Below are 20,637 nucleotides of genomic sequence, written 5' to 3' on the forward strand. Positions count from 1 at the left end.
TTAATTAGTTCTTTTTTATCAGAAGAAAATTCATTTCCCCTCTCTTTTTAAAGTCTGAATTGCTTACCACTTGAGGCGATCTTAAACTGTTCGAGGTGTTGTTGTGTGATGATACAGAAGCATGATAGTGTTAAACACCTTGCCTCTCTTCTTTTTCTCCCCTGCTACTGCTTTGATCAATAGATGTACTGTAGCATTTAATCAGGCCGGCCTGCCTCAGTCATCAAACTGTACTCCAGGGTGCCTGTGGCAGCTCAAAGTAGCAGCGGCAGCATGAGCCTCACTTTTAATTTCCTTTTTAGGGTCTGAAGTTATTGAGAGAGGCAGAACAAAATCTGTTCCATTACATTATTATTTTCTAGGGTCTTGATCTGCCTGGCATCGCTCAACAACAGAGGTGCGCCACGCTGGCGCTTCAATAGGGTGGAGATGGATTATGAGTCTGCGGTTGTAGGATAGGATGAAAGTGGGTGCATGGGCTAAGTTGTGAGCACAGAGCAAGAGGAATCTAATAATGGCAGAGTGTGTGCTGTTCTGTTGTGTGCGCCTAAGGGTCAACTCAGCTAATATCAGAAAAGGTGTGTGGCTTTTACGCAGTGGCTGGAGGCTAAAGATAAATTGTGGATGTGAGAAAGAAAGAAAGTGAGAGTGAGAGCAGTATACACTTTTCTCTCCCTGGTTAATATGTGTTGTGTTTCCCTTGTGTCCATCAGATGCTCGCACTTGTGGCATGGCCAACTGCCAGTACGGCTGCGAGGTGCTGAAAGGAGAGGTCCGATGTCAGTGTCCATCGCCGGGGCTACAGCTGGCTCCAGATGGAAGAACCTGCATGGGTACGTCCCAGTCTTTATATATGGCCACAGCCTGACGGCCTTATGTTACCACTGCCTTCTATGAGCGACTCATGTAAAGCACAAATATGGATATTTCATTTTTATACTTCATGTGTTCTCCTCAGCCTTTAAATTCGCTGAGTGATAATGAAATGCAACTGTTTTGGCAGAGCGGGAAAGAAAACTTGGCAGTGAAAAACCAATTTGGGAACTCAGACAAAACCTCTTAGCAAGCGAAGCTGAAATTCATCCAAGAATATTTACCAGTACGTCATTTTCGCTTTGATCAAGGACCCCAGCAATTTAATACTCCTTGTCAACCAAATGGTGTCTTTATTTCCACTTACTTCCTCCAGTCTTTACAGCAGAAATGTGATCAGGGGAGGGCTGTGGGCCTCTTTTCTCCCCTCCTTTCCCCTTCCCTCCTTCTTTCATTACGTGGCACAGCTCCTCAGATGGGTGACTAACAGATGAAGGGGCCAGCTGAGGCAGTTAACCTGTGTCAGGTTTAAATGCAGGCTGTTCCAGCCTGGACTGTTCCAAGTTGCCTTATAGTCCCACTTAACTGCAGGCTGGCTAATGGGGGGGCGGATTTCTAAAACAGGACAGACATCACTCATGAAAAATGATGGGAGGGAGGGAAGAAAAGGTCGCCTGCCACAGGTGTTACGAGTTTAATGGAATGTTTCCGGATCCCTCTGGAAGCCGCTGTTTTATGGGGAGTTTTATGCCGAGTTTCTAATCATATTTATGGAGGTGAATCCTTCTAGTAACCAGAACTTTAGATAGGAGAGTTTGCATAGATGCAGAGATTTTATGTTGTACCTTTTAAATGGTCCCTATATTTTGTCAGTCTTCTATTAAATCTTTCTTAAGAATGCCATAGAGATCAGGTTTAGGAAAAACAGTATTTTGCACAGTATGGAGAAAATTACTCTTTATCAAGCAGCTTAGTCCTACTTACAGCAAACTGTTAAGGTCAAGCCACATTACACTCTCTACTTACTTTTATTGAAGTATGTATGACGTATATGAGAAGAGGAGAGGAAAAATAACAACCAGTCAGAGACAATATTTTCCCTACCATACTGTATGTATATAAGTTTGAAATACCACTAAACACATCATATTAACATATATTTAATTTACTCGGGATGAAACAGTAATAACAACACAGCTTCTGTTGGACAAGATACATAAAATAAATCACGTAAAGAAGAATTTAGTACCACAAAGATAGATGTAAAGAGATTGCAAGCAAAATCAATTCTATATGAGAATGCTATGGAAGCCTTGCTGGCCTTTAATTTTGACAAAATCTCCCATCAGTGTCAACAGTAAAGTACCCCCACACAATCATACCTCCTCCTCCATGCTTCATGGTGGGAACCACACATGCAGATACCGTCCATTCACCTTCTCTGTGTCTCACAAAGACATGAGAGTTGGAATCAATAATCTAAAATTTGACTCATCAGACCAAAGTCCAAATTTCCACTGCAAGTCCAGTCCTTTCTGTTAATGACCCAAGCAGTTCTTTTCTTCTTCTTATTGTTCTTCCTCTTTAGTGGTTTCTTTGCAGCAATTTGACCATAAAGACCTGATTTAGGAACAGTTAATGTGGAGATGTGTCTGCTACTTGAACTCTGTGAAGCATTTATCGGGACTCTTGTCTGAAGCGCTGTTAATTGGTGATTTCTGAGGCTGGCTACTGTAATGAACTTCTCCTCTGCAGCAGAGGTAACTCTTGGTCTTCCTTTCCTGGGTCAGTCCTCATGAGAGTCAGTTTTATTACAGAATTTAATGGCTGTTGCGATTGCACTGCAAAATTTCTCGGATTGACTGACCCTCACCTCTTAAAGTAATGATGGACTGTTGATTCTCTTCACTTAGTTCCTCTTAAAGTAATGATGGACTGTTGATTCTCTTCACTTAGTTCAGCCGCTCATGCCATATTATGGATTAATACAGTAGTCCAAGGGTTATTTAATGTGTTCCAGCCAACCTCTGAACAACAAAATTGATGGTCTCCAACACGTTAAGAAGGAAAGAAATTCAAATAAGGAACAACCATTCCAGGTGACTACTTTATGAAGATGATTAAGAGAATGCTAAAAGTCTTTTACTTTTATCTTTAACTTTTAGCAGCTTGATAAATATGGTCCCAGATGTTTAACTAAATTACTTTGGTTTATTGAATTTAAAGTTTGATGTTAAATCTTGTCCTAAATTTCTAATGGCTTTTTTAAGAAGTGTACTTTTTGTTTCTAGTGTACTAAAGTGGATTAGGCCAGAAATGCCTTAAGAGAGATGTCCTCTACAAGAAAGTATTGATTTGTTTTTGCACTGTGACAGAAATGCCACCCCACCCTCTGATTAATGACGAAGCGTAATAATGGTTTTTGCATTGTTAGAGAAGTTCAGATTGAGACAGCTTCATATTTCAATGCCGTCTCTTGTAGAAATTGCGTAATGTATCAGACAAGTTGTCAAGTAAAACACAATGGCTACGCTTAATTCTGGTTGATATATATGTAACTATGAATATGGGTGTGAATCCCATGCTTAAAGATTCACTACTGTGAAAGAAATGTCAAAGCTGTCTTCAAAGCCAGATGTAGACATTCATAAAACAGAAATATCATATTTTGTGTAGATTTATGTGTGCATGTGTGCTTTGTGTAAAACACAATAATTCACTACTGCCCTATCAGTAGATGAATTCAACTGTTGGTCATTAGTGCTCCACAGTAGTTTAGGATTAAGTGCCTTGCTGATGAGAACCTCAATAGTGGTTGTTAAGGGATAAGAGAGCTCTGCCTACTTAATTCACTCACTTGTTTTCCCAGCTGTTCCAGGTGTCTCTTAAGTTTTTAAGGTCCTTTTAAACAACAGTCCCCATAGCGCCACGACACCTCAGCTGCATTATGCAGCAGATAAATTAATGATTTTAAAGCAAATGCTTTGAGCCTCTCTGTGTCTAAATATTAATGGCCACATGCCAGCAATGGTGATCAACAAAGACACTAGAATAGGCCTTTGAATAATGAAACATGGTAGCATGCATTGTATTCTGCTCGCTGAACAGAATACACAATGTGTTTTTCTTCATAAATGAATACTAACAGTGGAAGGTGAAAAAGTCTTCTGCTATGAATAGATATTGTTTGTTTAGGTTAGGTTACTTTTGCCTTTTAACCTTGAAGTTTTTCATTGTATTGTGTTATTTTGAATACATTATACTGTATATCACCAACACTAAAAAGCAATTCTTAGTGAAAAATAATGAATACATTATCTTTTAGTTTGAATATTTTCTCCGGTGTAATGACCTGTATCTTTTTTTTTTTTCTCTTGCAGATGTTGATGAGTGCACAACGGGAATAGCGGTGTGCCCCAGGTTCAGGAAATGCATCAACACCTTTGGTAGCTACATCTGCAAGTGCCACGAAGGCTTTGACCTGCAATACATCAATGGGAAATACCAGTGCATAGGTACTGTCACAAGGTCTCTGCGGTGAAGCTTTTACAGATAAAACTTGCAAAGGTCATTGACGTGCTGTAAAGTTTTGACTCATAACCAAGTTATTTTTAGTGATGCAGGTGCTGTTTTTACCTCAGGCACTTAGGGAGCAAGATAGTACACACACACACGTATGCACACTAAAAATGCATATTAGAGGTGATTTTCATAATCTGTTTTAGAACAATAGCCCACTGCCCATCTGTGCATTGAAGTAGTTTTTGCTCGCTGTAATCTTTCCTCATGTTCGTCCTGATGGCCACGGAGAGAAATGTCCCTCCTAACGTACTTTGAATTTAAGTGATGGGGAACAAAATCCACAGTCCTGAATTCTGTGCAAGACATATATATTAAAGTTTATCTGTACAACACAGCAGAGTTACAGCCTTTTTAGTATAAACGTCCCTCTTTTTCTTACTGTCTCTTGAGTCAGCGAGTGTCTGGAGAAACAGAAAGACGGATTTTCACTTTTTACTGAGCACTGGAGAAACAGAAAGACGGATTTTCACTTTTTACTGAGCAAACTGTAGCTTCAGAAGATACCCAACCACTGAAGTTAAATTTAAAGTATATTTAGTCAAGTCAAGTGTAGTTTTGACAGACTTATTCACTTGAACATTTTAATTGTATGGTTCTTTCTACTTGCACGTGACTATATTTTAAATAATATACTGTATATATACACAAATCATTTGATCACTTCATGAAATTTTTTAATAGTATTATAGATTCATTATTAACTGATCTGTAATAGTAATTCAATATCATATTTAGTAAAATAACACATAGGAAGGAGCAATTTTGTTGCACATTTAGTGAATTTTGTAGTTAATAATTACTTTTAATGTAGTTATTTACTAAATGGATGTTAGGGTTAGGGTTAGATGCTATGTTTGCTCTTTTTACACCACTGGTGCCAACTCATTTTTAAGAAGCTGATCCTGCTGTATCTACATCTGCACTGTAATATAGCACAGTATACTTTGGCATCACATTCAAACATACCACTGATTAAGATGTTGAAAATGTTACCAACATAGATGTGGCTGTTTCTTTACTGATTACTGATTCCATCCTTTGACATTTGTAGAGTACTCCGTAAGTTCAAGTGCTGAACAGAAAAAATTTACAATAAAGGTGGAACTGAAGCTACTTCACTTCAGAATACTTAAGATCAGCTGAACTGTCACCAAACTACTGCAGAACTAATTCAAACTGCTGTTTCTGTTTCAGGTTATTAAACATCAGCAGGGAACTTGAGTCATATTATATATTCTGTATGAATCTACAGGGGTTCCTTGAGTCTTCAACTTACTTACTTATATATTTAAGAAAAAGAAAAGTAGTGGTTGGTAGCTTGGCAGTTACTTAAAATGCTTCAAAGACCTTTTGCTCTAGCATTCATAGAGGGTCACTGTTATTCACTCATATGCTTTCACTAATGATCCCTATGACACAAACTTTGAGCCATCCTCGAAGTGAATTTAGAGCAATTAGCCTTTGATATTCTGCTGTTACAATGTGTCCGAAGAGTTTTACACTTGCGCACAGAAGCTGAAAGTTGTTATGCTTCCATTATCTTTCAGATGTGGATGAGTGCTCTTTAGGTCAGAGCCACTGCAGCAGCTCCGCCACCTGCTACAACACGCCAGGCTCATACAAGTGCAAATGCAAGGACGGCTACAGGGGGATGGGCCATGACTGCAAACGTAAGAATTGAGAACAAAAACACTGGCCCCGATGCTCACTTTTTGCAAAGAGGCACAGGGCCTCACATTTTTGTTTTCTTTGCCTGTGTGTGTGTGTGTGTGTTTTAAAAAGGTAAGAAGGAAAGTGCGAGGGAGGAAAAGCCTTGCAAGCACAGAGTCTGGACTGAAATTCCTTTCTTTGTAATGGCTGTCAGTCATTGCTTAAATCACCCTGCTCCCTTATCAAATGTGCCCAGAATGAACCTTGACTCCATTTTTGACATCCGGCCATTTTAATCAGCCAAAAAGAGTAGTCATCATCAAATGTGAAATATTTCTTTTCCTGGTACTTTTGCTTGCTGACACACAATTCATTAGACAATTCATTGCCTCTGCAGTTTTTACAGCAGCTCAGTGGACAAGAAGTCATTTATTCTCCACAGTTATTTAATCATCTACAGCAACAGACACAAATGCTGTAACAGTCCATAAAGCAGAGAGGATGCCTCCTGGCGTTGTGCGCTGCAAATACTTCACAGCGTCACCTGCCTGTGGGGCGTGAGCCACAAGTGCTCTCTGGGAGTCGAGTTGCAATATCCTATTTGTGTGTCACATATCAAAGTTGCCTGCAACCTGAGAAGGCAATAACCGAGTTCAACCCACTTGCCTTTGTCCACTCTCATTCCTCACTCATGAAGCCCCCCCACACCACCATCTCCACATTACACCAACTCCCCCAATGTCTGCCTCTGCTCCTGATGTGAAGAATGTGTGGAGGAACAAAGGAAAAGGAGGTGTAACTTGGATGACATCAGCAGAGCGAGGGTGATCTTGGGGGCACAGCTGCCTCTTTGAGCATGGAGATCTCTCCTCACGCAGAGAAGCTTTAGCCTGGTGCAGCCAGGCCCCTGGCTATGAACACACAAAGAATAACTAATCAGGCCGAGCACATGAACGGATAAAAAGGCACCCTAAGAAATCAATATTGATTTCACAAAAGAAGAAATTCGCTGGACGTGGGGTGTCTTTGTGGGTTAGTTTGTGAAGCCGCATGTCATCTCACCATAAAGCCATCTCTCTTTCTCTCTCTTTTAAGAGTCCCATTGAGGAAAATATGTTTTTTTTTTAAATCCCCAAATATGAATAGATGTGAACTTGCAGCATGCTGATTTTATGTGCTTCTCTTGCAAGTTCAGGCTTTTGCTTCAGTGAGATTTGAGACACCCAATTTGTTTTAGGATTCTAACATTTAGTTAATAGATATCAGGAGTCTCAGTAGATGAAAGAAAGCCCTCCTCTGCAAAAGTCAGACTAATCATTTCAGTTAGTTTGCAATTCTACGCCTCATTAACTCTTAAGTGCTCTTATTTCAGTGCTCCATCTCCATTTTCTTATTATTTCAGCCATTCCCAAGGTGGTTATTGACCCCCCGAGACCAGGCAAACTGCCTCCAAATCATCACAACCGCATCCCCGACATGGATCAGAAAAGAACCACCACCACCAAACACCCACCGGTGACTCAAAAGAGAATCTTCCCCGTTATTCCCAAATCGACACCCTCCGCCACAACTACGACAACCACAACGACGACCAGAGCACCTCTGCCTCCAAAGAGGGTGACCCCTCCTCCACGTAAGCCGGCAGTTCCCACCTGGAAGCCTTTTATCCCAACCAAGAAGCCATCGGTACCCACGCACAAACCCTACGTCCCACCAAGGCCGGTGGCTCCCACTAGACTCCCCCCAACGCCACCACCACTCACACCAGTAGACAACACCATCCAGAAGGAGGTCACCAAACAAAGAGGGGATGTACACAGTAAGAGCTTTTTGTTTTTTTTACATAGCTGACATTATCTCATTCATTTGTTATGGTTAATCTGTTAACAAACTGAGAAACAGAGCAACATTAGCATTTATTTTGTGTCGTGTTTCTGATCCCATACGCTCACCTTTTGGTATACCAGCTCCTGTGGGAAATATCTGTCTCTTAAGCTGCTAAATGCTCCTCTGTGTTCACCATTTTGACACTAACTCTGACTGACTGCTGTTTGGTCCTGAGCCTGTTGCTGTGTCTTAAATGGTAGCAGCAAAAGTGAACCACAAAACAGGAAAGTTGTGAGGTGTAAAATCAAAACCCTTCACATTGCAAATACATACAGTACATTGTTGATATAAAATATGAGAGCAGCATCAACGGCGCAGAAAACACAACCACGTGTTGAATTAGTGGATTCTAATCTCTGTGTTTTAATGTTTGATGGTGAGGTGAACCTTTTGTTTACTTTTGGGTCACAGACTTGGCACTTGTTTGTCTAACAATTCATCTTCATCAGCTCTCTGACAGGTTTCCACTAACCAAATTGGAGCACATTTGCATATTTCTTCATCTGAATCCAGAAACGTTGTGTTTATTATGAAACATGCCACATTCTGGGGAATTGGGAGTGATGTTTACCTGACAGATGAGGTGTATTATCATATTCATTTTGTATTCCAACACATAAATACGTGTACTTATCTGAGCAGTTGGCAGTCACTTCCCATGTGTACACAGTTTACCTTCCAACCACATGACAGGCGAACCATTTGGCAAGACATGGGAAAATTGTTTTTAAAGTGATAGTTTAAGTATTTTGAGGTGGGGTCGCATTAGTTACTGCATACCTACCTACTGTATACTGTAGTAGACAGCGGTGAAGCAGACATGAGCAGAGCTACGCACTGCTGTGAGCAGGATCACCAGAAAAAACATATTTTAGCCACTGCTGTGAGCAGGATCACCAGAAAAAACATATTTTAGCCACTTCATAGCATATTTCTTTGGCACTAACCATAAAACTTCTGTGTTCTCACATATAAGCACATATAAATTACGCTGCAGATCAGTCTTTTGGATCAGAGCTGCAGCGGCACAGCCAGAAGAACACACGCATGCACCACGTTTGAAATCTTTAGAAACATGATCTCGTGAACTTTATGACCCAAACAGTCGATCTGTGACGTAATACAACGCGTGGCAACAGTCCAGTAGTTAGTGCCAAAGAAAAAGGTTGGCTGATGGCAAGGTAAAGCAATGAAAGTATTTTTAATATAGGATACACTTCAATGGATATTGATTTTTTTTGAGTTGGGTCTTTTTTATGTGGCTAAATTCTGCTTTTCTGCTGACCCTCTGCACCCCCGTGCATAGCTCTGCTTCTGTGCCAGGAGCTTCTCCAAATTGGGGGCACACTGGGAACACACTGCCTATGGATACCTCATACACCTCCACTTCGAAAAATATCCAATTATCCAACTATCCCTTTAATGTAAACGGGTGAAATTTGTCGAAATCAAATATATCACATTCAATATACGGGCAATGGGAGTGCTGTGCATTATTGCTTTTAATTCATTTTCTTATGGTAGTACTCACACCTCTCATATATGAAAATTCAAATCCAAATTCAAAACCCTCAAATCACATTTTCATATGCAGATTGTGAAGTAATAACACCCATTACAAATTAGTTAAATTAATTTCAGTGTTAAAATACGTTAAATTTCCTCTCAAGGTAATTATCTCTTTAGCTTCTGTGAACAAACACAAACTGCTGCTCTGCCAGACTGTTGTTTATCCACGTCACACCACGCTCTCTGCCAAGCATGTATCTTTGACACCAATTACATTCAAAATGCATCATCAGTCTTTGTTTAAGTCAGACGTTCTCAATCAAAACCAAACAACAGAACTGAATTGAAAACACTGTGGCAATGGGAGGTGGGTGAGATCGTTTCTTTTTTGCTCTAGCAAAAAAGGTAATCACTGCAATCATCTGCCGTTGTCGTCTCACAGTGTTTAACATATGCACCTTGTTCATGACAGTGAATTATTTCTTAATGAGATAATCGCTGTGAAGTGCCTTGGTAAGCCTCAAACATTCAGTTCAGGACCTACGGTAAGTAAGATTTAATAGATGATTTGTCAGCGGCTGAACACTTATGATATGGTCGAATCCTCAACAAATCCATTGAAAACACCAAAACCACGAATGAATTTAAAGTACCGTGTATATCCAAAGTTTATACCCCTCTGCCTTAAATATCCATTGCTGTCCAAAAACTGATCAATGAGTCACAATATTGGATTGGGTGACATTTAAATTCCTTTGACCACCATTTTATTGGGGGTTGGACAGAAGTTTTAGAGACGCATAAAACCAAAATGCAAAGCCATGTGGGTTGAGTGATTAAAAAAGGTTATTTTGTAGTCTGATTAAACTGACCTCTCTGCTGTAATTAACTGGAGTAGAAAATTCCTTCCTATTCCTAGTTTCAGCCACTTATACACATAAAAGTGTTCACAAGTGCACTTAATGAATATAAAACCACAGCTAAAATAGTCGCTAACAAAAAGGTACACATGTACTCAAAGGTACTTATCTGGTTTAGGAAATTAAAGCTCTAAATATTAAATTATATATTTTGATATATATATTTTAAGTTTTACTTCTTCAGTGGTATAAATTATGTCTTTTTGCAGAATATGTTGACATTAACAAAAATATAGAATAATGCCAGTTTTATCCTTTTATTTATTTACTTATTTTTTTATTTGTATTGCTCAAATTTATTCTTTGTATCTCCCGACTTCTCACTGCACGCAACAAACCAACCAGGAACTACTCAAATATATGTAATGTCAGTACATTGGCATATGCCATATTGACAAGCTTGGACTTGATTGGAATGATTTAATATAAAATGTCACCCTGTCCATTTTTTTGTTGTCATGCTGACTTTTATACACACAAATCACTGCTTACCAAACCTAACATTAACCTCCTTTGACATAGAAATGTTTTCGTGTGAGATGCAACTGCAAAGTACAGGATAGTACCCACCTTACCAGATGGCATCACGTAATTATAAAAAGGAAAGAGGGAAGGGAAGATTACATTAACGCCTGTCTGCACTGCTTGAGGGAGACATCAATCTAATAGTTCTCACCACGGCAGAGCAGTTCTAGAAATCACAGCTTCCTGAAGATGGTTTGAATAAGATAGAGATAGGGAGGATGGAGAGACGTCACTGTGTGATTATTCAAATAATTAGACGGAAATGGGATTCATTTAAGCCTCCCGGCATGAAGAACGCCTCATCTGTACCTCAAGCACAGGTGTGCACTGAAGTCAGAGCAATTTCCAGAGCTTTGTGGTTTCCTATTAGTCTGGACCGCTTCACTGTGTCCAGTGTCATTTCATGGATAGTAGAAGAAATAGTTCAATATTTTTGGAAATACAAAAGTTTCCTGCCAAGAATCAGATGAGAAGATTGATGCCACTCTCATGTCATGTGTGTCAAGTAGGAATCTAGAGGCAGGAAGTGGGTAACTTTGCTTAGAATAAAAAAGCATGGAAACAGCTGGCCTGGCTCTCAGCAGAGTTCAAAACTATGCCTACCATCTAAAGCTCACTAATTATCATCATACATTTAATCTATACAGAAACAGAAATGTAAGAATATCAGTTCATAATAGTTCTTTGCTGTAACTATTTCTTGGCAGAAAACATTTTGTCCTTTCGGCCCAACACGTCTGTGTCTCTGCTGGTTGCCTAGCATTCTGCTGACGAGAAAACTCCAGGAAGTCGATACTTCAAGCCAAATAATAGTTCTAGCATAAAACTGTCTGCAGAACCAGAAATGTTAAGATTTCTGTTTGCATACAGTTTAAAGACATGATGCTAATTAGTGCGCTTTAGAGATACTAGTAGTCAAATTTTTTTAAATGAGCTGTGTCCGCCTGCCTCCAGTCCTAAGACATGAGCCTGGTCTTAATCTTCTCATGTCGCTCTCACATAGAGGGGGAATATACATATTTGCCAAACTGTTTCTCTTTAAAGTAGTACATGCTCCTCTGAGTCTTTCCAAATCCTTCTTTTACGCCAAAAATGAATTTACAGTAGTTTTAAACAAAGCTGCTTTCCAACTCTCCATAAAAGTTGGCATTAGTAGACTCAAGGTTTTCACCCACACATTGTAATATGAATATTGTTCAACACCATGTCAACAAAAGGATGGCTACTTAAACTGCATCTGAAAAATGAAAAACAATGAATGTATTTTTCTCCAAAATCCCCCTTGAGCAATTTTACTGACATCCCAAATATTTGGATGGCATGAGCCACTCAAGGTCAAGAGGTAAAATAACAAGAGTGGCCAGCAGAGAAACATTTAGTTTGAGTTGTTTCAAAAAGATGCAAAAGAAATCCTTCCAAATTACAATCCTACCTCTAGTGCTACCTGCTCACGCAGAGAGTTGTGGTTTTATATAGTAGGGTTTTGAAATGTTTGTGATATTTCCTCTAATACAAAGGAGGTGAATTGTATTTTATTTGTGGTGCATTAAAGGAATACGTTTGGAAAAAGTCAAGTAATTCGTCTTTGCAGAAACAGTGTCCCACTTACTCTGGATAATCAAGTGACCTTGCTGTGAAAAGTTTTTATTTGAACTACTTTCTATAGATCATACAAAGGAACCAGGACGTTGTCTCTCGAAAGACACATGGCTGTTTAGTTTATCAATTCTGCATTTCTAAAGCTCTGAGCAGAACGAATTACATTTTTGGTAACTTACTGAATATCTTTTAATACACCCAATGTGACATACCTCCAGAGAAATATCATCTCTGGTTAATAATATGACATGGCAGTAGAAAAAACAAACTAAAGAGTTCTTTTTTATAATGTGAGTAAATATATGATTGATTGACTGATTGATATCCAAGACACGATCAAAGAGCTATTTTTTACTTGTAGTCACAGCATCACCGTTCAAATTACCGCACCCTTACTTGGTGTATCACTGTATTTACTCTTTATATATCTGCTCTATGACCGGATACAAGGGCTCGAGGGGGGCCTAGTTCCTTAAAAGCACTGACACACACAAACACAGACACACACAGAGAGATCTGGATGCCTGGGATTGCCGGAGAGCCTGGTGTGAGTGTGACCTCCCCGCTCTCGGATTCCTTCGACTGTCAGACTACATCGCAGTCTGCCAGGTGGTTGTGACCCAGAGCGGGGGTGGGCCGTCTCAGAGCTCGAGCTGACTGGAGGGGGGCACATGTCGGGGACTCTGGGGGATTGACGGTTCAAACGCAGGTTACAGCACATTCATGGCATAGGAACAAGAATCCGGCCGGGATGCTGGAAATAGTTTTATTGGTAGTTTGTCTCATTAAATTCCACTGACTTGTCATGTCAAGTATTTATTTATATAGCCCAGTATCACAAATTACAAGTTTGCCTCAAGAGGGTTTACAATCTGTAGAACATACGGCACCCTCTATCCTTAGACGCTTGATTCAGATAAGGAAAAGCTCTCGTCTCTCATCTGCAAATACCACACATACTGAAATGAAAATATTTAAATTAAGATGAGGTATTTTTACATTTCATTTATTCTTCAAGAAGAACCTTTTCATAAAGGCTTTTTTTAAATGAGTCAAGACAAGTGTCACACCCATAAATTAAGATTAAAAGCATCTCTGCTATAAAAGGCTTATTGCTGTAAAAGTAGAAGAAACAACTTTCCATGCTTCACTTGTCAGTTGACCTTTAATAAGACAGCTTGGCTTATAGTATTTTGGGCAGTGTGACCCCATTGGAGAAGGAAAGAGGCTATTTCAGGACTGGCTGTGTACTCTATGTGTGTGTGTGTGTGAGTGTATGTGTGTATGTACTCCAACGTCAGCTTGTTGCGGCAACATTTGCCGAGACGTTGCATCAGATGAGCCATCACCCTTTTCCTCATTACGATTCACATTTGACTTCTGGTGTTTCTGCAGGTTTTTCTCAAGGTATTCTGGTCATCAGTGCACTGTTGTTATATGTGCTTAGCTGTGGATATGCAGGCACTGAACCATGACATTGATTCATCCTTCCAGAGTCCTTGTAGAATAATGAAACAAAGCCTCACAATAGCCACCAAGCTGGCCAGTGAGCAAATATGATACCTTTGTTAATCTGTAATCTAAACCTGCGCCTCTCACCTCTCTCCTCAGTCCCTCGGAACCACGACCATAACACCGTCCTCGGCATTGACTTTGACATTGAGCTCGGCAACACGGCGGATGAAGCAAAGGATGACCCAGGTAAATACAACACATTTGACAGAGACAGCCAGGCCTTGCTCGTGGCAGACTGCAGAGCTCAAATGATGACAGACGAGCCACATTTTCTACGGGCAAAATGAAACCGACAGTTGGCTCCTGCAGTGATGCTGCCGAGGCGAAGATATTATAGTGACCAGATGTGTTGTGATAGGCCTTTCACCAGGAGGTGACACATGACATCTGGCTGTATCAGTTTAAATAATGGCTCACAGCCCGGAATGCACCGCCAGACTTTTCCACTTTTCACATTATGCTCGCTTGATTGCTCGACTGCTTGAATGATTAATTGATCATTTGGAGATACATCGGCGTTCTGCTCTTAAGTTCTTCGGTTCTTACAACAACAATAAGAAAAAAGCTTTTGTGAAGAGGCAGCTTTTTATCTGTCATATTTGCTCGACGTGATTTATAGATGTCAATGGTATGCAGATTAAATTGCCTAATGATTTAGTTACGTGTTTATTTTGGTTCGCAGTGCATCATTTGCTATGCGGTGCCAAGAGAGACGACGTTTTCATTGGCTCAGAAAATGAACTCAGATGTATTTTGCGGAAACCCTATTTCGGGGACAAAATGATGGATGTTATTCTTATCTTCAAACCAATTTGTACTGCAATGCATGGATGATACCGCAACTGTTTTTCCTGCTATCTCTTAATGTTATTGTCTAGGCATCATCGCTAGGAAAGAAATCATCAGTCATTGAATATTATGGCTCTCTGTTGTAACTATAATCTGTTTTATTATGATGCAGGGAATGCATACAGTAGGCTATATGTGTCAGTGTCTCATACAAATATTTGTAATTTCTTTTTAGATACCACTTATCATTTCTGCAGCTCCTTTTCCACTTGATTTTTCCCCATGCATCAGCTCTCCTCAAAGAATACGACAAACGTTTACTTTTATTGTATCATCATGCTCATCAGAAGGTTCTTCAGCAGTCCTCTTGCTCCTGGTAATGTTAGAGGCACACAGCGGGCCTCCTGTGAAGTGTTTCAGAGAGCGTACTGAAGCCCTTTTGCATGTGCCTGTGTTTTCAGAGGCGGGGTATCTGAGCTGCTCCTTTGATGATGGTCTGTGCGGATGGATCAGGGACAAAGAGGGAGACCTGCACTGGGAGACGACGCCCGACCCATCTGGTAATTGAAGGGCAGGGTTTATTTATTCACATTCACACACTCGATTAAGGAAAAGTGTTTATTTTACTGTCAGTACATCAAAATGAGAAAAGCTGTGTTCCCTTTTACCGACACGCGCACACATGCAAACACCCACAGAGTGAGACAATCTAAGCTGCTCAGTTTTTGCTCTACTCAATTACAGGTCAAGATGAAAATGACTTGAGGGGAAGTAGTTTGTCTTGTCTGCAGATTAGCGCTTTGCTCTACAAAGCGATGCAAATGAGAAGTGGATTACGCGACCCGTCAGTGATACCTGTGGCTCACATTAAATGGGAACACGACACTGTTTTTCTTGGGGTTCAGACGAGGAGAAAATGTGATGAATTATGTTGAGAAGACTCTGTAGGCGAGGTGCGAAGACTAAACAGTGCCGCATACTGGCACCGTTTAAGCGACACTAACTACATCTGGCTTCTTCTGCCAACTGGCTTAGTTTTGCAGCTCTTTGTGTGTTTCCAGACATTCAGACTCAGCCTCGTTTCAGCCAAGTCTGTGCTCACTGAGAAAATACAGATTTTTGCCCAGACTTTTAATTTCTTTAAAAAAATCATTTACAGTAAGCCCTGACTGAAAAGTGATTCCATTTAAAAGTCAACATTTCAATATTCAGCATCATGTAGTGGATATATTTAATCAGCACATTTGAATCATGGCTTAGTTATGGAAATGTGTGTCCACCTTTACATGGCATTTTACTACATCTCCAGTGTGTTGTGAAGTATGTAACTATCGACTGTTCATCACTTTAAGTTCTTTTGATAGATAGCTACTGGCAAACACTCGAGGCTGTTAAAGAACTGGCACAGATTTGAAGAGGGCTCATAACTTATTTAGAAAGCCTCTGTGGCCTACAGATTCATATCGCACCCCCGGTAGTTCACAGCAGGCCAACACTGATTTGCTAGATAAGCAAAAATACTTCAACATTAATCAGTTATTACCCAGAAGCAGTTTCACCTTTAAATTTTTAACTATATAGCTCTCTGCTATGACTAACTAATGCATGAATTAATAAAAAATAATAATAATCGGGGGCAACTGGTTATAATCTGAGGTGAAGACACTTAACTGGGTCAGATATGTTTTTCTATTTATTTCCATATTTATCTATTCATGTGTATTGTTTCAGTTTCCCTGTAAATTCTACACTTGATTGTAAGATTGACAGACAGACAGGCCGTCCTACCTACATGTTAGGATGTTCACCCAGTTTACTACAAACGTTGCCTAGGCCACGCTGCTTGTTTAGGTTTGTTTGGCTCTGTTGTTGGTTATGCTGGCACCCAGATAATGTGGTGAATAGATGGATTTTGTAACATCCCAGTCTAGGGTTCTGGGAGCTTAACATAAGAGTCCAACAGTCCAAAAGCAAACAGCTACAAACACAAACAAAAAATTCACATGACTGAAAAAGAAGCTTCTCTTTGGAGTGAACACAGGCCAACACAAAGACCAAAACAGACTAGCTTTTTAGGTGAAGTTACCTAAACTCTTTTCCAATGGAAATAACTAAAAGAGCAGTTACTAAAAACCTTCTAAACTTCCTAAATGAACAGAAACAGGAGGAAAAATATTAAAAGTAAAGGTAGTTCACTCCAACTGCTTCAACAGTGACTATTTACAAGTGTGGTAAAATGTGACATATACAAAAAGGTGACTAGTGAAACAAGTTACTAAATTTAGCGACCAAATTCTTAATCACAAACGAAATACGTGGAAATTGTTCCTGCACTCTGCAGGAACAGGATCTTAGATAGGCCACACGATCAGCTGGATTCGGATTAGCTGTGGTTGATCAAAGATGCTCACACACAGAACAGTCATACTCATACTTATTACATAATGGTTCGTAAAAAAACAAGAACAGAAATGGTTGGTCGTAACACTTTCATTACTCAAATGTATTTTAAAAAAAAATGAGATTTACATGTTTGGTGCAACTCAACAGTAACTTTACTCTCCAAAAAACAATGTTCCTCTGACTGAAGACAATCTACAGACCTCTTTGTGGGGGCTATTCACAGTAAGTCAGGATATTGTTTCTGAAAAGCAAAGTTGTTTTTCACAAATGAAACTCCATTCACACCAAAATCTTAGAAAATTAAAACCAGACTCTCTGCGTGGCTTAGAACACTAAGAAAATACGTTTGTTTGGGTGAACCGACATTTAATCAATTAGAAATGGCTTCATTCCATTTCCGTTTATCGTAGTCTGCTTTGACTCATTTTGTTTCAAATCAGTTTAGGTCTGCTTTGTTTGGCTCAGTTTAAATCAAATGAAAGATTTAGAATCCATGGAGCATATTAATGTGCATAAATCATGTATATACTGTGTACAGACTGAGGAGCATAAATAATAAATAATACTACATTTAGAAAAAAAAGTATAATATTACATGCACATTTATTGCTTTTATTATTAAATTATGGATTATAGATAATAGATTAGGTTAGATCAGATTAGATTTTTTAAGGATACAGTAATCCATTATAGGGTGAATGAATATGCTGCACTTTTGCACTGCAGGGTCTGACATTTCTGGGTGTGACATTTACTGACTGTAATGTCTGTCGCTCTCCAGGTGGACGGTACCTCACCATTCCTGAGGTAAACAACAAGAGGACTGGGCGAGGGGCCAGGCTGGTCCTCCCTCTCACCTCACCCTGGAACGATGGCAATCTGTGCCTGTCGTTCCGGCACAAGCTGGCAGGCCACCACGTGGGTATGCTGCAAGTGTTTGTGAAGAAGGGAAAGCAGTACAGTCCAGCAGTCTGGGGCCGGACAGGTGGAAATGGCTGGAGACACACTCAAATCACATTATGGGGCAAAGGCCTGGAGAGTGTGAGTACAAAAATAAAGTCACACAGTGGTGAAGAGAAATGTTTGTTCATAAAAAATAAATCAGAGCATCAGTTTGACACTCCCTCTGTCTTCTCATTAGTAAAATATATAAGATTGACGTCAGCTTTGAGTAGGAACAAAGTAAATCTGCTTTCATCATAGAGCAGCGTGTGGTGATTGATCATCAGTGTGCACGTTGCTTCTGTTCACCAGGTGATCCTGAAGGGGGAGCGTGGGCGAGGCAGGAGCGGCGAGATGGCTGTGGACGACATCACCCTGAGGAAAGGCTCCTGCACAGAGGAGCACAATCTGAGGAGACTCTGACTGACAGAAGAGAGAAAGGCAGAAAGAAAACAAGGGGGAGAATCATCTCAAAGAGAACTGACTCTGTTGTGACAGCCCCTCACTCTGCCTGGGCTCTCGCTGATCCCCTACCAACCCTCCTCCGACCGTCCTTGCTCCTCCCAGTCATCCTGCAAATGATATCCAAAAAAAAATCCTGCAGAAAAGTGGGTCTCTCTTTTTCGACTGTCCATGAATAAAAAGACTGAATCGAATGTCATGGGTGGATGCCAGCATCACTCCCTCTGTCTTCTCAGCTTCCATCCCCTTGTTACTCTGAAACCTGCATGTATCTACTTACCATGGAAATGTCCTCTACCTAACACAACCCTGGCAGCCCTCCAGCCACACCGCTGAGAGGCCCACACTCACTTCATTTCCTTCTGGAGAGAGGATCGTCCCCTCACTTATGCGTCTGCTTTTACCTTGCTTTGATCCTTTAACCACAAGCCATTACTTTTTTTTATTTCCCTGATGTTAAAACATGTGGTCAGAGTGGCTTTTTGTGACTGTTTTGATCAGCAAAATATCAGAGATGGTATAAATTTCTCTGAGGGTTAGAGATGGAAAAAAAAAATTATATATATATATATATATATATATATCTATATATATATTATATATATATATAATATATATATATTATATTAAAAAAGACAAATTGAATTTGTCATCATTTCTTTCTAAGCAGGATGACTCCAAATACTGATATAGACCCAAAGTATAAAACCAACCAGAGAGACCGTTTAGCCTTGCTTTTGTTGGTCCAATCTGAGTTTTCTTGTATAGCACAGTTTCGAGTGAAACAGCGCAGCTTCTCTTTTGTTGTCTCAGTATTTCAAAGATCAGTTTGGTAGAAGAGGGTTTAAAGATTTAGCTCCTTTTCTACCCTGACCTTTTATTGAAGCCTCCAAAAGTTGTTTAAACACTCATGTTTTTTCAGATACTTGAAATGTGTCAAACAGAATCAGTGTATGATTTTCGACACTTGCAAATCAACAGTTACTTTCTATTATACAGTATGTGCTTTGTTATATTAAGTGCAGTTTGTTATAAAGACGTTACCGACAACTTTTTAGGCTTTCACAAATTGTATTATTGTAAATGTAGTTGTGTGTACATACTCTAAAGATCTACAATCCCATTTGTTGTGTGGTTTATACGTTATGTAATTTCATACATGAATATTAATTGGGTTTCAGCTTTTAATGAAAGAACATGTATACAGACGGAAACCTTGTGTAGTGCAAGGCTGTGTTTAAAGTGCACAAAATGCATATGTTCATGTGTTATGGTATAACGCTCTGTCTGTAACTCGCAAAGCACATAGTTGCATATTGTATGCTGTGATAATGAAGGGCATCGGCTGGAATTTTAAGGTTTTCTGTGTGCATGGGTGCATTCACCAAATTCAGATTTATCCAGACCAGTATGTAAATAAAATACATTTGACTGATATATTATCATGCAAAGTTTCTTTTTTTCTCTCTCTCATCCTAGTAGCCGACAGAAGCAGAAGTTTTGATAAGGAGAAGCTGAAGTAAAACCTATTTTTAAAGGTATCCTCTTGAGTTTCTGGTAACGGCATCAAGCTAAGATTTGATGATATTGTATGTATTGTATGTATGTAGCACGAAGCAGCTGATACCGTAAAAGAATCCTGCAGTGAAAGAGGAGAGGAAGACAACCATTCAGTGGTGGATTGTAAGTAAACACAAGTACTACACTTACAAACAACTTTGAGATTCTTGTACTGTACTGAAGTCTCGTCATGCCATTTTCTTTTACTCTGCTACATTTCAGAGGAAACTATTATACTTTTTAGTTCACTACTATCATCTGACAGCTTAGAAATTAAGAATCTGGCATGCAAAACAGATGACTAGCTTCTAAAATATGTTGTTTTGTTATAAAGAAACCACACAAGTACAGCTGAAACAAGAAGTTGATTAATTAATTAATCAAGCAATGGAAAATGTATTCTATTTTGATCATGGTTGAAGCCATTTATCATGCAATTCAATGTGATTCTTCGTTTCAGCTTCACAAATGTGAGGATTTG

General features: G+C 39.6%; 1 protein-coding gene across 4 annotated transcripts in view; it reads left to right on the forward strand.

Annotated features, from left to right (window-relative positions):
• npnta (nephronectin a) overlaps positions 1-19,155 on the forward strand; it is a 49,459-nt gene extending 30,304 nt beyond the window's left edge. For all 4 annotated transcript variants that reach the window (XM_019255285.2, XM_010740931.3, XM_019255286.2 and 1 more), the window contains 8 exons: positions 714-833; positions 4,194-4,328; positions 5,943-6,065; positions 7,448-7,864; positions 14,097-14,186; positions 15,251-15,349; positions 17,974-18,233; positions 18,447-19,155. In XM_019255285.2, coding sequence (XP_019110830.2) covers positions 714-833; positions 4,194-4,328; positions 5,943-6,065; positions 7,448-7,864; positions 14,097-14,186; positions 15,251-15,349; positions 17,974-18,233; positions 18,447-18,557 — 1,355 coding nt within the window. In that variant the 3' untranslated portion in view covers positions 18,558-19,155. The remainder of the gene's footprint in view (positions 1-713; positions 834-4,193; positions 4,329-5,942; positions 6,066-7,447; positions 7,865-14,096; positions 14,187-15,250; positions 15,350-17,973; positions 18,234-18,446) is intronic.
• The last annotated feature ends 1,482 nt before the right edge of the window (positions 19,156-20,637 follow it).

The sequence above is a fragment of the Larimichthys crocea genome, chromosome X (assembly GCF_000972845.2).
Source record: "Larimichthys crocea isolate SSNF chromosome X, L_crocea_2.0, whole genome shotgun sequence".
Taxonomy (NCBI): Eukaryota; Metazoa; Chordata; class Actinopteri; family Sciaenidae; genus Larimichthys; species Larimichthys crocea.